Source organism: Oncorhynchus tshawytscha, linkage group LG18, assembly GCF_018296145.1.
Source record: "Oncorhynchus tshawytscha isolate Ot180627B linkage group LG18, Otsh_v2.0, whole genome shotgun sequence".
NCBI classification, from domain to species: Eukaryota; Metazoa; Chordata; class Actinopteri; order Salmoniformes; family Salmonidae; genus Oncorhynchus; species Oncorhynchus tshawytscha.
In genome coordinates, this window is record NC_056446.1 from 38284132 (window position 1) to 38297360 (window position 13229).

The 13229-nt window shown below is 51.6% G+C and overlaps 1 protein-coding gene across 1 annotated transcript; it reads right to left on the reverse strand.

Moving 5' to 3' along the window:
• Positions 1-653: 653 nt before the first annotated feature.
• On the reverse strand, positions 654-12988 carry LOC121839947 (uncharacterized protein DDB_G0290685-like). Its single transcript, XM_042300542.1, has 8 exons — positions 12902-12988; positions 11223-12227; positions 11051-11178; positions 10306-10854; positions 9986-10252; positions 9472-9927; positions 9124-9395; positions 654-784 (listed from the first exon to the last, which is right to left on the reverse strand). Exons 1-8 carry the CDS (start codon positions 12986-12988, stop codon positions 654-656), a joined length of 2895 nt encoding a protein of 964 aa, XP_042156476.1.
• Between the last annotated feature and the right edge of the window lie 241 nt (positions 12989-13229).

Below are 13229 nucleotides of genomic sequence, written 5' to 3' on the forward strand. Positions count from 1 at the left end.
ACCATTTCCTGTGCCGAGTGTACTAAACATTAGGAACACCTGCTCTTTCCATGACAGACTGACCAGGTGAATCCAGGTGAAAGCCATGATCCCTTATTGATGTCAGCTGTTAAATCCACTTCAATCAGTGTAGATGAAGGGGAGGAGGATATTTTTTAAGCCTTAAAAAACAATGGAGACATGGATTGTGTATGTGTGCCATTCAGAGGGTGAATGGGCAAGACAAAAGATGTAGGTGCCTTTTGGGGTATGGTAGTAGATGTCTGGCGCACTGGTTTGAGTGTGTCAACCCAGCAGCGTTGCAGTTCTTTTCACGCTAAACCGTTTCCTGTGTGCATCAAGAATGGTCCACCACCCAAAGGACATCCAGACAATTTGACACAATTGTAGAAACCATTGGAGTCAACATGGGCCAGCATCCCTGTGGAATGCTTTCAGCACCTTGTAAAGTCCATACCCCGACGAATTGAGGCTGTTCTGAGGGCAAAAGGGGTTGCAACTCAATATTAGGAAGGTGTTGCTAATGTTTGGTACACTCAGTGTATAGGCTGTGTATATATTTGAATGCATTTCAAGTTTTCATTTGAAGCATCATTCTATCCTTCACTTGTTTTGTAACAGTTGTAAATATTTTGGCAACTTTTTATTTGTAGTCACCTTTTGTTTCTGAAGTCACCTTTGTTTCTGAAGTCACCTTTGTTTCTGAAGTCACCTTTGTTTCTGAAGCCACCTTTGTTTCTGAAGCCACCTTTGTTTCTGAAGCCACCTTTGTTTCTGAAGCTACCTGCAGCCATGGTCCGACAGATGTTTAGCTGAGATCTTTAGATGTAAAAGCGTCTAACGATACACTTGGGCTTGTCCTATTTATTTCAATTAAACTTTAAACCTATTGGACTTGCTGCCTATTTGAAAAATAGGTTCCCTTCACACATTCCAGCATCCAAACAGTGTGTGGCTGGAACTTCTCTTCGTAGATATCATCCCGAACGAGATATGTATCTGATGCTGTCAGAACAGAAAGAGTCTGACATGCCATAGTATTTTTGAACAGACAGCATCAGATACCTTGGCTGCACATCCCGAGACAGACTTGTTTCCTTCGCTCGGATGCTTTATCTGGCTGAGGTTGATGTGTATTTCTGTTGGCGTGCATCTCAGGTCCAATAAATGATCAATATCGAAATATTTTATTTGTACGGGCAAGGAGGTACGGTAAGGCCTACCCATAACTCCAGTCCTGCCAAGCCCTATGAACTGACAGCGAGAGAGAGACCATATGAACTGACACCGAGAGAGAGACCATATGAACTGACAGCGAGAGAGAGACCATATGAACTGACAGCGAGAGAGAGACCATATGAACTGACAGACCATATGAACTGAGAGAGACCATATGAACTGACAGCGAGAGAGAGACCATATGAACTGACAGCGAGAGAGAGACCATATGAACTGACAGCGAGAGAGAGACCATATGAACTGACCAGAGAGAGAGAGACCATATGAACTGACCAGTGAGAGAGAGACCATATGAACTGACAGAGGAGAGAGAGAGACCATATGAACTGACAGCGAGAGAGAGACCATATGAACTGAGCGAGCGAGAGAGAGACCATATGAACTGACAGCGAGAGAGAGACCATATGAACTGACAGCGAGAGAGAGACCATATGAACTGACAGCGAGAGAGAGACCATATGAACTGACAGACCATATGAACTGACACAGAGAGAGACCATATGAACTGACAGCGAGAGAGAGACCATATGAACTGACAGCGAGAGAGAGAGACCATATGAACTGACAGCTGAGAGAGAGAGACCATATGAACTGACGAGAGGGAGAGAGGAGACCATATGAACTGACCCGAGAGAGAGACCATATGAACTGACCAGAGAGAGGAGACCATATGAACTGACCCACAGGAGAGGGAGACCATATGAACTGACAGAGAGAGGGAGACCATATGAACTGACAGAGAGCGGGAGACCATATGAACTGACAGAGAGCGGGAGACCATATGAACTGACCAGACAGAGAGGGAGACCATATGAACTGACAGGAGAGGGAGACCATATGAACTGACCCGACAGGGAGAGAGAGACCATATGAACTGACCAGACAGGGAGGGAGACCATATGAACTGACCCGACAGGGGAGAGACCATATGAACTGAGACGACAGGAGAGAGAGACCATATGAACTGACAGAGAGAGAGACCATATGAACTGACCAGACAGGGAGAGAGAGACCATATGAACTGACCCGAGAGGAGATGAAGAGAGACCATATGAACTGACCCGACAGGAGGAGAGAGAGACCATATGAACTGACCACAGGGAGAGGGAGACCATGAACTGAGAGAGAGGGAGACCATGAACTGACAGAACTGACCATATGAACTGACAGAGAGAGGAGACCATATGAACTGACAGAGAGCGAGGGAGACCATATGAACTGACAGCGAGAGGGAGACCATATGAACTGACAGAGAGAGAGAGACCATATGAATGAACTGACAGGAGAGAGAGAGACCATATGAACTGACCCGACAGAGGAGAGAGACCATATGAACTGAGAGAGACCATATGAACTGACAGGAGAGAGAGACCATATGAACTGACCAGCGAGAGGAGACCATATGAACTGACAGCGAGAGAGAGAGAGAGACCATATGAACTGACCAGAGAGAGGGAGACCATATGAACTGACCATATGAACTGACCAGAGAGAGGGAGACCATATGAACTGACCAGAGAGAGGGAGACCATATGAACTGACCAGAGAGAGGGAGACCATATGAACTGACCAGAGAGAGGGAGACCATATGAACTGACAGAGAGAGGGAGACCATATGAACTGACAGAGAGCGGGAGACCATATGAACTGACCCGACAGGGAGAGGGAGACCATATGAACTGACCCGACAGGGAGAGGGAGACCATATGAACTGACCCGACAGGGAGAGAGAGACCATATGAACTGACCCGACAGGGAGAGAGAGACCATATGAACTGACCCGACAGGGAGAGAGAGACCATATGAACTGACCCGACAGGGAGAGAGAGACCATATGAACTGACAGAGAGCGGGAGACCATATGAACTGACAGCGAGAGAGAGACCATATGAACTGACAGCGAGAGAGAGACCATATGAACTGACAGCGAGAGAGAGACCATATGAACTGACAGCGAGAGAGAGACCATATGAACTGACAGCGAGAGAGAGACCATATGAACTGACAGAACCGAGAGAGAGACCATATGAACTGACCAGAGAGAGGGAGACCATATGAACTGACCAGACCATATGAACTGACCAGAGAGGGAGACCATATGAACTGACACAGAGAGAGAGACCATATGAACTGACAGAACTGAGAGGGAGAGGGAGACCATATGAACTGACAGCGAGAGAGAGACCATATGAACTGACAGCGAGAGAGAGACCATATGAACTGACCAGAGAGAGGGAGACCATATGAACTGACCAGAGAGAGGGAGACCATATGAACTGACCAGAGAGAGGGAGACCATATGAACTGACCAGAGAGAGGAGACCATATGAACTGACCAGAGAGAGGGAGACCATATGAACTGACCGAGAGAGAGACCATATGAACTGACAGAGAGAGAGACCATATGAACTGACAGAGAGAGAGGGAGACCATATGAACTGACCAGAGAGAGGGAGACCATATGAACTGACCAGAGAGAGGGAGACCATATGAACTGACCAGAGAGAGGGAGACCATATGAACTGACCAGGAGAGGGAGACCATATGAACTGACAGAGAGCGGGAGACCATATGAACTGACAGAGAGAGGGAGACCATATGAACTGACCCGACAGGGAGAGGGAGACCATATGAACTGACCCAGGGAGAGGGAGACCATGGGACCCGACAGAGAGAGACCATATGAACTGACCCGAGGGAGGAGACCATATGAACTGACCCGACAGAGAGAGAGAGACCATATGAACTGACCCGACAGAGAGAGAGAGACCATATGAACTGACAGCAGAGAGAGAGACCATATGAACTGACAGCGAGAGAGAGACCATATGAACTGACAGCGAGAGAGAGACCATATGAACTGACAGCGAGAGAGAGACCATATGAACTGACAGCGAGAGAGAGACCATATGAACTGACAGCGAGAGAGAGACCATATGAACTGACCAGAGAGAGGGAGACCATATGAACTGACCAGAGAGAGGGAGACCATATGAACTGACCAGAGAGAGGGAGACCATATGAACTGACCAGAGAGAGGGAGACCATATGAACTGACAGAGAGAGGGAGACCATATGAACTGACCCGACAGGGAGAGGGAGACCATATGAACTGACCCGACAGGGAGAGGGAGACCATATGAACTGACCCGACAGGGAGAGACCCGACAGGAGGAGACCATATGAACTGACCCGACAGGGAGAGAGAGACCATATGAACTGACCCATATGAACTGACCCAGACAGGGAGAGAGAGACCATATGAACTGACCCGACAGGGAGAGGAGACCATATGAACTGACCTGACAGGGAGAGAGAGACCATATGAACTGACCCGAGAGAGCGGGAGACCATATGAACTGACAGCGAGAGAGACCATATGAACTGACAGCGAGAGGGAGACCATATGAACTGACAGCGAGAGAGAGATGAACTGACCAGCGAGATGAACTGACCATGAACTGACCAGAGAGAGAGAGACCATATGAACTGACCAGAGAGAGGGAGACCATATGAACTGACCAGAGAGAGGAGACCATATGAACTGACCAGAGAGAGGGAGACCATATGAACTGACAGAGAGCGGGAGACCATATGAACTGACCAGAGAGAGGGAGACCATATGAACTGACCCGACAGGGAGAGGGAGACCATATGAACTGACCCGACAGGGAGAGAGAGACCATATGAACTGACCCGACAGGGAGAGGAGACCATATGAACTGACCCGACAGGGAGAGGAGACCATATGAACTGAGGGAGAGGAGACCATATGAACTGACAGGGAGAGAGAGACCATATGAACTGACCCAGGAGAGAGAGACCATATGAACTGACCCGACAGGGAGAGAGAGACCATATGAACTGACCTGACAGGGAGAGAGAGACCATATGAACTGACAGAGAGCGGGAGACCATATGAACTGACAGAGAGACCATATGAGACCATATGAGACCACTGAACTGACAGCGAGAGAGAGACCATATGAACTGACAGCGAGAGAGAGACCATATGAACTGACAGCGAGAGAGAGACCATATGAACTGACAGCGAGAGAGAAACCATATGAACTGACAGAGAGGAGACCATATGAACTGACAGCGAGAGAGAGACCATATGAACTGACAGAGAGAGAGACCATATGAACTGACAGAGAGAGAGAGACCATATGAACTGACCAGAGAGAGGGAGACCATGAACTGAACTGACCAGACTGAGAGAGGAGACCATATGAACTGACAGAGAGAGGGAGACCATATGAACTGACCAGAGAGAGGGAGACCATATGAACTGACAGAGAGCTGACCAGAGGAGACCATATGAACTGACCCGACAGGGAGAGGGAGACCATATGAACTGACCCATATGAACTGACAGAGAGGGAGACCATATGAACTGACCCGACAGGGAGCAGGGAGACCATATGAACTGACCCGACAGGGAGAGAGAGACCATATGAACTGACCCGACAGAGACCATATGAACTGGAGAGAGAGACCATATGAACTGACCCGACAGGGAGAGAGAGACCATATGAACTGACCCGACAGGGAGAGAGAGACCATATGAACTGACAGACAGAGCGGGAGACCATATGAACTGACAGAGAGAGGAGACCATATGAACTGACAGCGAGAGAGAGACCATATGAACTGACAGAGAGAGAGACCATATGAACTGACAGACGAGAGAGAGACCATATGAACTGACAGAGAGAGAGACCATATGAACTGACAGCGAGAGAGAGACCATATGAACTGACAGCGAGAGAGAGACCATATGAAACTGACAGACCAGATGAACTGCAGAGAGAGAGACCATATGAACTGACCAGAGAGAGGGAGACCATATGAAACTGACCATAGACAGAGAGGGAGACCATATGAACTGACCAGAGAGAGGGAGACCATATGAACTGACCCGACAGGGAGAGGGAGACCATATGAACTGACCCGACAGGGAGAGAGAGACCATATGAACTGACCCGACAGGGAGAGAGAGACCATATGAACTGACCCGACAGAGAGCGGGAGACCATATGAACTGACAGAGAGCGGGAGACCATATGAACTGACAGCGAGAGAGAGACCATATGAACTGACAGTGAGAGAGAGACCATATGAACTGACCGAGACCATATGAAGGGAGAGAGAGACCATATGAACTGACCCGACAGGGAGCGGAGAGACCATATGAACTGACCCGACAGAGAGGAGATGAACTGACCCGGAGACCATATGAACTGACCCGACAGGGAGAGGGAGACCATATGAACTGACCCGACAGGAGAGAGAGACCATATGAACTGACCCGACAGGGAGAGAGAGACCATATGAACTGACCCGACAGGGAGACCAGAGAGACCATATGAACTGACCGACAGGAGAGAGAGACCATATGAACTGACCGACAGAGAGAGAGAGACCATATGAACTGAGACCATATGAACTGACAGAGAGAGAGACCATATGAACTGACAGGGAGAGAGAGACCATATGAACTGACAGGGAGAGAGAGACCATATGAACTGACAGGAGAGAGAGACCATATGAACTGACAGAGAGAGAGAGACCATATGAACTGACCGACAGAGAGACAGAGAGAGACCATATGAACTGACCGACAGAGAGAGACCATATGAACTGACAGGGAGAGAGAGACCATATGAACTGACAGGGAGATGGAGACCATATGAACTGACAGGGAGAGAGAGACCATATGAACTGACAGGGAGATGGAGACCATATGAACTGACAGGGAGAGAGAGACCATATGAACTGACAGGGAGAGAGAGACCATATGAACTGACAGGGAGAGAGAGACCATATGAACTGACAGAGAGAGACCATATGAACTGAGAGTAGTCACGGCTAGGAGGTGAGTCTGTGACCTAGTAGTCACGGCTAGGAGGTGAGTCTGTGACCTAGTAGTCACGGCTAGGAGGTGAGTCTGTGACCTAGTAGTCACGGCTAGGAGGTGAGTCTGTGACCTAGTAGTCACGGCTAGGAGGTGAGTCTGTGACCTAGTAGTCACGGCTAGGAGGTGAGTCTGTGACCTAGTAGTCACGGCTAGGAGGTGAGTCTGTGACCTAGTAGTCACGGCTAGGAGGTGAGTCTGTGAACCTAGTAGTCACGGCTAGGAGGTGAGTCTGTGAACCTAGTAGTCACGGCTAGGAGGTGAGTCTGTGAACCTAGTAGTCACGCCTAGGAGGTGAGTCTGTGAACCTAGTAGTCACGGCTAGGAGGTGAGTCTGTGAACCTAGTAGTCACGGCTAGGAGGTGAGTCTGTGAACCTAGTAGTCACGGCTAGGAGGTGAGTCTGTGAACCTAGTAGTCACGGCTAGGAGGTGAGTCTGTGAACCTAGTAGTCACGGCTAGGAGTTGAGTCTGTGAACCTAGTAGTCACGGCTAGGAGGTGAGTCTGTGAACCTAGTAGTCACGGCTAGGAGGTGAGTCTGTGAACCTAGGGAATGTTATGTGTTTTGTTTTGGTGACCCTGTAAAGAGGTTGTTATGGACTTTTTAACTGAACCCAACATTGCTCATTTATCCTTTTCTATGACACGTTTCTATTGTTATATTCATTCAGGACCTCCTCAAACCTGTTTCAAATAGACTTAGACTTCTGATTGAGCTAATGGCTATTAAATCCAACTTGAAGTGGTTCTTCGCAGTTGGAGCCTTTTGTTTAATTATTAGCTCCTCCCACACAAGATGTACAACTACACAACGTTCCCCACCTTCACTTGTCATCCCAGAAATCCCATGAATGAAAGTGCTGTAATTATTTTTAATGTATTTGCAGCATTGCTGAAAGACCCTGACCCCCCCCACCCCTAATGACGCAGCCATGGATAGTTTTGTTCCTCAATAGCTGTCTAAGGGTGTTGTGTTTAAAAAATAAAAAATAAATCCTGCTGGCTTCCCAAGGCTAGTTATTAGTAATGCAAGTGCTTTTCTGACTGTCCCGTGGACTTTTGCAGACCGTGTCTCCCTGCCTGTCTCCCTGCCTGTCTCCCTGCCTGTCTCCCTGCCTGTCTCCCTGCCTGTCTCCCTGCCTGTCTCCCTGCCTGTCTCCCTGCCTCCCTGCCTGTCTCCCTGCCTGTCTCCCTGCCTGTCTCCCTGCCTGTCTCCCTGCCTGTCTCCCTGCCTGTCTCCCTGCCTGTCTCCCTGCCTGTCTCCCTGCCTGTCTTCCTGCCTGTCTTCCTGCCTGTCTCCCTGCCTGCCTGGGTAGAAGCCATTTTGGGAATTGTGTGAGCAAACACGTGATGGAGATAGCTGCAGTATGCAAGAGGCATTTAGTCAGAGAAATCCCTTATCTCACATCTTTCGAGATGTTTTTTTGAGATTTGAGTGTCCCTAATGGCACCCTATGGGCCTTGGTCAAAAGTAGTGCACTATATAGGGCAGTAGGGTGCCTTTTGGGAAGCAGTTTGGATTTGCTCAGTATCTCAGCAAGCCTGACGTTCAAATAAGCAGCCCGCTGGTTTCCCTAACTAGTTTGTATTTATTTATTATTATTTTATCTTTTTACTAAGAATCTGTTGTGATGTTTTCGCTCCAGCCTTAACTACATCGTTGTTATAATGTACCCACGGGAAGTAAAATGGATGCTTTCTACCACCGTATCAAATACATTATTGGACATGTTACTAACCATTAACCACAAGCGTCATGCTCAAAAATGCTGTTACTATCATGCTTGTTAATACCAGGCAGGTTGTTATTGTCAGGCAGGTTGTTATTGTCAGGCAGGTTGTTATTGTCAGGCATGTTGTTATTGTCAGGGAGGTTGTTATCGTCGGGCAGGTTGTTATTGTCAGGGAGGTTGTTATCGTCGGGCAGGTTGTTGTGAACCGTCGTCGGGCAGGTTGTTGTCGTGAACCTCGTCGGGCAGGTTGTTGTGAACCGTCGTCGGGCAGGTTGTTGTCGTCGTCGTCGGGCAGGTTGTTGTCGTCGTCGTCGGGCAGGTTGTTGTCGTCGGGCAGGTTGTTGTCGTCGTGACCCTCGTCGGGCAGGTTGTTGTCGTCGTCCGTCGTCGGGAGGTTGTTGTTGTCGACCTCGTCAAACCTGTTTCGGGCAGGTTGTTGTCGCTCGTCGGGCAGGTTGTTGTCGCCGGGCAGGTTGTTGTCGTCGTCCCGGGCAGGTTGTTGTCGTCTTCGTCATCCCAGAAATCGGGCAGGTTGTTGTCGTCGTCGTCGGGCAGGTTGTTGTCGCATTGCCTGTCCCCCACCGCCGGGCAGGTTGTTGTCGTCGTCGGGCAGGTTGTTGTCGCCGCGTCCCGGGCAGGTTGTTGTCGTTGTCGTCGTCCCGTCGGGCAGGTTGTTGTCGTCTCGTCGTCCGGGCAGGGTTGCCGTCTGCCGTCGTGCCGGGCAGGTTGTTGTCTCCCGCCTGTCTCCGTCGTCGGGCAGGTTGTTGTCGCCGCCTGTCGCCGGGCAGGTTGTTGTCGTCCGCCGTCGTCGGGCAGGTTGTTGTCGTCGGGCAGGTTGTTGTCGTCGTCGTCGTCGGGCAGGTTGTCGTGTCGGGCAGGTTGTAGTCCCTTATCTCATCGGGCAGGTTGTAGTGTCGTCGGGCAGGTTGTCGTCGTCGTCGGGCAGGTTGGGTGCCTTTTCGGGCAGGTTGTTGTCGTATCTCGTCGTCGGGCAGGTTGTTGTCTTTTACTCGAATCTGCCGGGCAGGTTGTTGTCGCCTTAACTACGTCGTCGGGCAGGTTGTTCTACCACCGTATCAAATACGACGTTACTAACCGTAACCACGTCGGCAGGTTGTTGTCGTCGGGCAGGTTGTTGTCGTCGTGTCGTCGGGCAGGTTGTTGTCGTCGTTGTTGTCGGGCAGGTTGTCGTCGTCGTCGGGCAGGTTGTTGTCGTCGTCGTCGGGCAGGTTGTCGTCGTCGTCGGGCAGGGTTGTCGTCGTCGTCGGGCAGGTTGTCGTCGTCGTCGGGCAGGTTGTTGTCGTCGTCGTCGTCGGGCAGGTTGTCGTCGTCGTCGTCGGGCAGGTTGTCGTCGTCGTCGTCGGGCAGGTTGTTCGTCGTCGTCGGGCAGGTTGTCGTCGTCGTCGGGCCAGGTTGTCGTCGTCGCCGGGCAGGTTGTCGTCGTCGTCGGCCAGGTTGTCGTCGTCGTCGGGCAGGTTGTCGTCGTCGTCGGGCAGGTTGTCGTCGTCGGGCAGGTTGTCGTCGTCGTCGGGCAGGTTGTCGTCGTCGCCGGGCAGGTTGTCGTCGTCGTCGTCGGGCAGGTTGTCGTCGTCGTCGCCGGGCAGGTTGTCGTCGTCGTCGGGCAGGTTGTCGTCGTCGTCGGGCAGGTTGTCGTCGTCGTCGGGCAGGTTGTCGTCGTCGTCGGGCAGGTTGTCGTCGTCGTCGGGCAGGTTGTTGTCGTCGTCGTCGTCGTCGTCGTGCAGGTTGTTGTCGTCGTCGTCGTCGGGCAGGTTGTTGTCGTCGTCGTCGTCGGGCAGGTTGTTGTCGTCGTCGTCGTCGGGCAGGTTGTTGTCGTCGTCGCCGGGCAGGTTGTTGTCGTCGTCGTCGGGCAGGTTGTTGTCGTCGTCGTCGTGCAGGTTGTTGTCGTCGTCGGGCAGGTTGTTGTCGTCGTCGTCGTCGGGCAGGTTGTTGTCGTCGTCGTCGTCGGGCAGGTTGTTGTGTCGTCGTCGTCGCCAGGCAGGTTGTTGTCGTCGTCGTCGGGCAGGTTGTTGTCGTCGTCGCCGGGCAGGTTGTTGTCGTCAGGTCGTCGCCGGGCAGGTTGTCGTCGTCGGGCAGGTTGTCGTCGTCGGGCAGGTTGTTGTCGTCGGGCAGGTTGTTGTTGTCGTCGTCGGGCAGGTTGTTGTCGTCGTCGTCGTCGGGCAGGTTGTTGTCGTCGTCGTCGTCGGGCAGGTTGTTGTCGTCATCGTCGTCGTCGGGCAGGTCGTCGTCGTCGTCGGGCAGGTTGTTGTCGTCGTCGTCGGGCAGGTTGTTCGTCGCCGCGTCGTTGTCGTCGTCGGGCAGGTTGTTGTCGTCGCGTCGTCGGGCAGGTTGTTGTCGTCGTCGTCGTCGGGCAGGTTGTTGTCGTTGTTGTCGTCGTCGGGCAGGTTGTTGTCGTCGTCGGGCAGGTTGTTGTCGTCGGGCAGGTCGGGCAGGTTGTTGTCGGCATCATCGGGCAGGTTGTTGTCGTTGTCGTCGTCGGGCAGGTTGTCGTCGTCGGGCAGGTTGTCGTCGTCGGGCAGGTTGTCGTCGTCGCCGGGCAGGTTGTCGTCGTCGTCGTCGGGCAGGTTGTCGTCGTCGGGCAGGTTGTCGTCGTCGTCGGGCAGGTTGTTGTCGTCGTCGTCGGGCAGGTTGTCGTCGTCGTCGGGCAGGTTGTTGTCGTCGTCGGGCAGGTTGTCGTCGTCGCCGGGCAGGTTGTCGTCGTCGTCGGGCAGGTTGTCGTCGTCGTCGGGCAGGTTGTTGTCGTCGTCGTCGGGCAGGTTGTCGTCGTCGTCGGGCAGGTTGTTCGTCGTCGTCGGGCAGGTTGTCGTCGTCGTCGGGCAGGTTGTCGTCGTCGTCGGGCAGGTTGTTGTCGTCGTCGGGCAGGTTGTTGTCGTCGTCGGGCAGGTTGTCGTCGTCGGGCAGGTTGTCGTCGTCGTCGGGCAGGTTGTCGTCGTCGTCGGGCAGGTTGTCGTCGTCGTCGGGCAGGTTGTCGTCGTCGTCGGGCAGGTTGTCGTCGTCGTCGGGCAGGTTGTTGTCGTATCGGGCAGGTTGTCGTCGTCGTCGGGCAGGTTGTCGTTATCATTGTCATCGGGCAGGTTGTTGTTATCATTGTCATCGGGCTGGTTGTTGTTATCATTGTCATCAGGCTGGTTGTTGTTATCGTCAGGCTGGTTGTTGTTATCGTCAGGCAGCTTGTTGTTATCGTCAGGCAGCTTGTTGTTATCGTCAGGTAGCTTGTTGTTATCGTCAGGTAGCTTGTTGTTATCGTCAGGTAGCTTGTTGTTATCGTCAGGTAGCTTGTTGTTATCGTCAGGTAGCTTGTTATCATCAGGCAGGTTTGGCTGTCGACTTTACGTTTTGACTTTTTAATTGGGGCTTCCAACTAGTGATTTCCTGACCGTAATGTAGAGTCGTACAGGGTCTTTTCAATCTCAAAATAATTTCTCTCTCTGTCACCATGCAAGCCTGTAGTAGACTTATAGCAGATCTTCCTCCACTGCCATAACACTATCACAGTGATCTGGGGCGGCAGGGTAGCCTAGTGAGCTGACAAGGTACGAATCTGTCGTTCTGCCCCTGAACAGGCAGTTAACCCACTGTTCCTAGGCCGTTATTGAAAATAAGAATTTGTTCTTCACTGACTTGCCTAGTTAAATAAAGGTAAAATAAAAAATTAAAAAATCTGCATCTCATCCTCTTCTGTGACGGCCATTGATTGAGATGTGCGTTCCGAGTCACGCGGCTTGGCCGTTGTCATCGATAATGATTCCTCTGAGCTCCTAGACCCGCTGGTAGTGCGTGGTCGGTAGGTACACTCGGAGTAGAGAATGATTCCTCTGAGCTCTGAGCTCCTAGACCCGCTGGTAGCTAGTGGTCGGTAGGTACACTCGGAGTAGAGAATGATTCCTCTGAGCTCCTAGACCCGCTGGTAGTGCGTGGTCGGTTGGTACACTCGGAGTAGAGAATGATTCCTCTGAGCTCCTAGACCCGCTGGTAGGGCGTGGTCGGTAGGTACACTCGGAGTAGAGAATGATTCCTCTGAGCTCCTAGGCCCGCTGGTAGCGCGTTGTCGGTAGGTACACTCGGAGTAGAGAACAGTCATAAGCCACCGGTTCTATTTCAGAACCCTCTCAACTTGTCGCTCGGCGATGGCATCAGGACGTCGTGTGATGCTGGTGATGTGACGGTCCGAAGTGACGTTAGCTGCACCTCCACTGCCAGGGAAAGAGTGATATTGAAAATGTTTTTGGGGGGGAAATTAGATCCAAACACGATGGCCATAAAGATGGATGAATCGAAGTTGTCCTTGCTTGATGTTGGTGTAGCATCCGTCAAAAGAACCA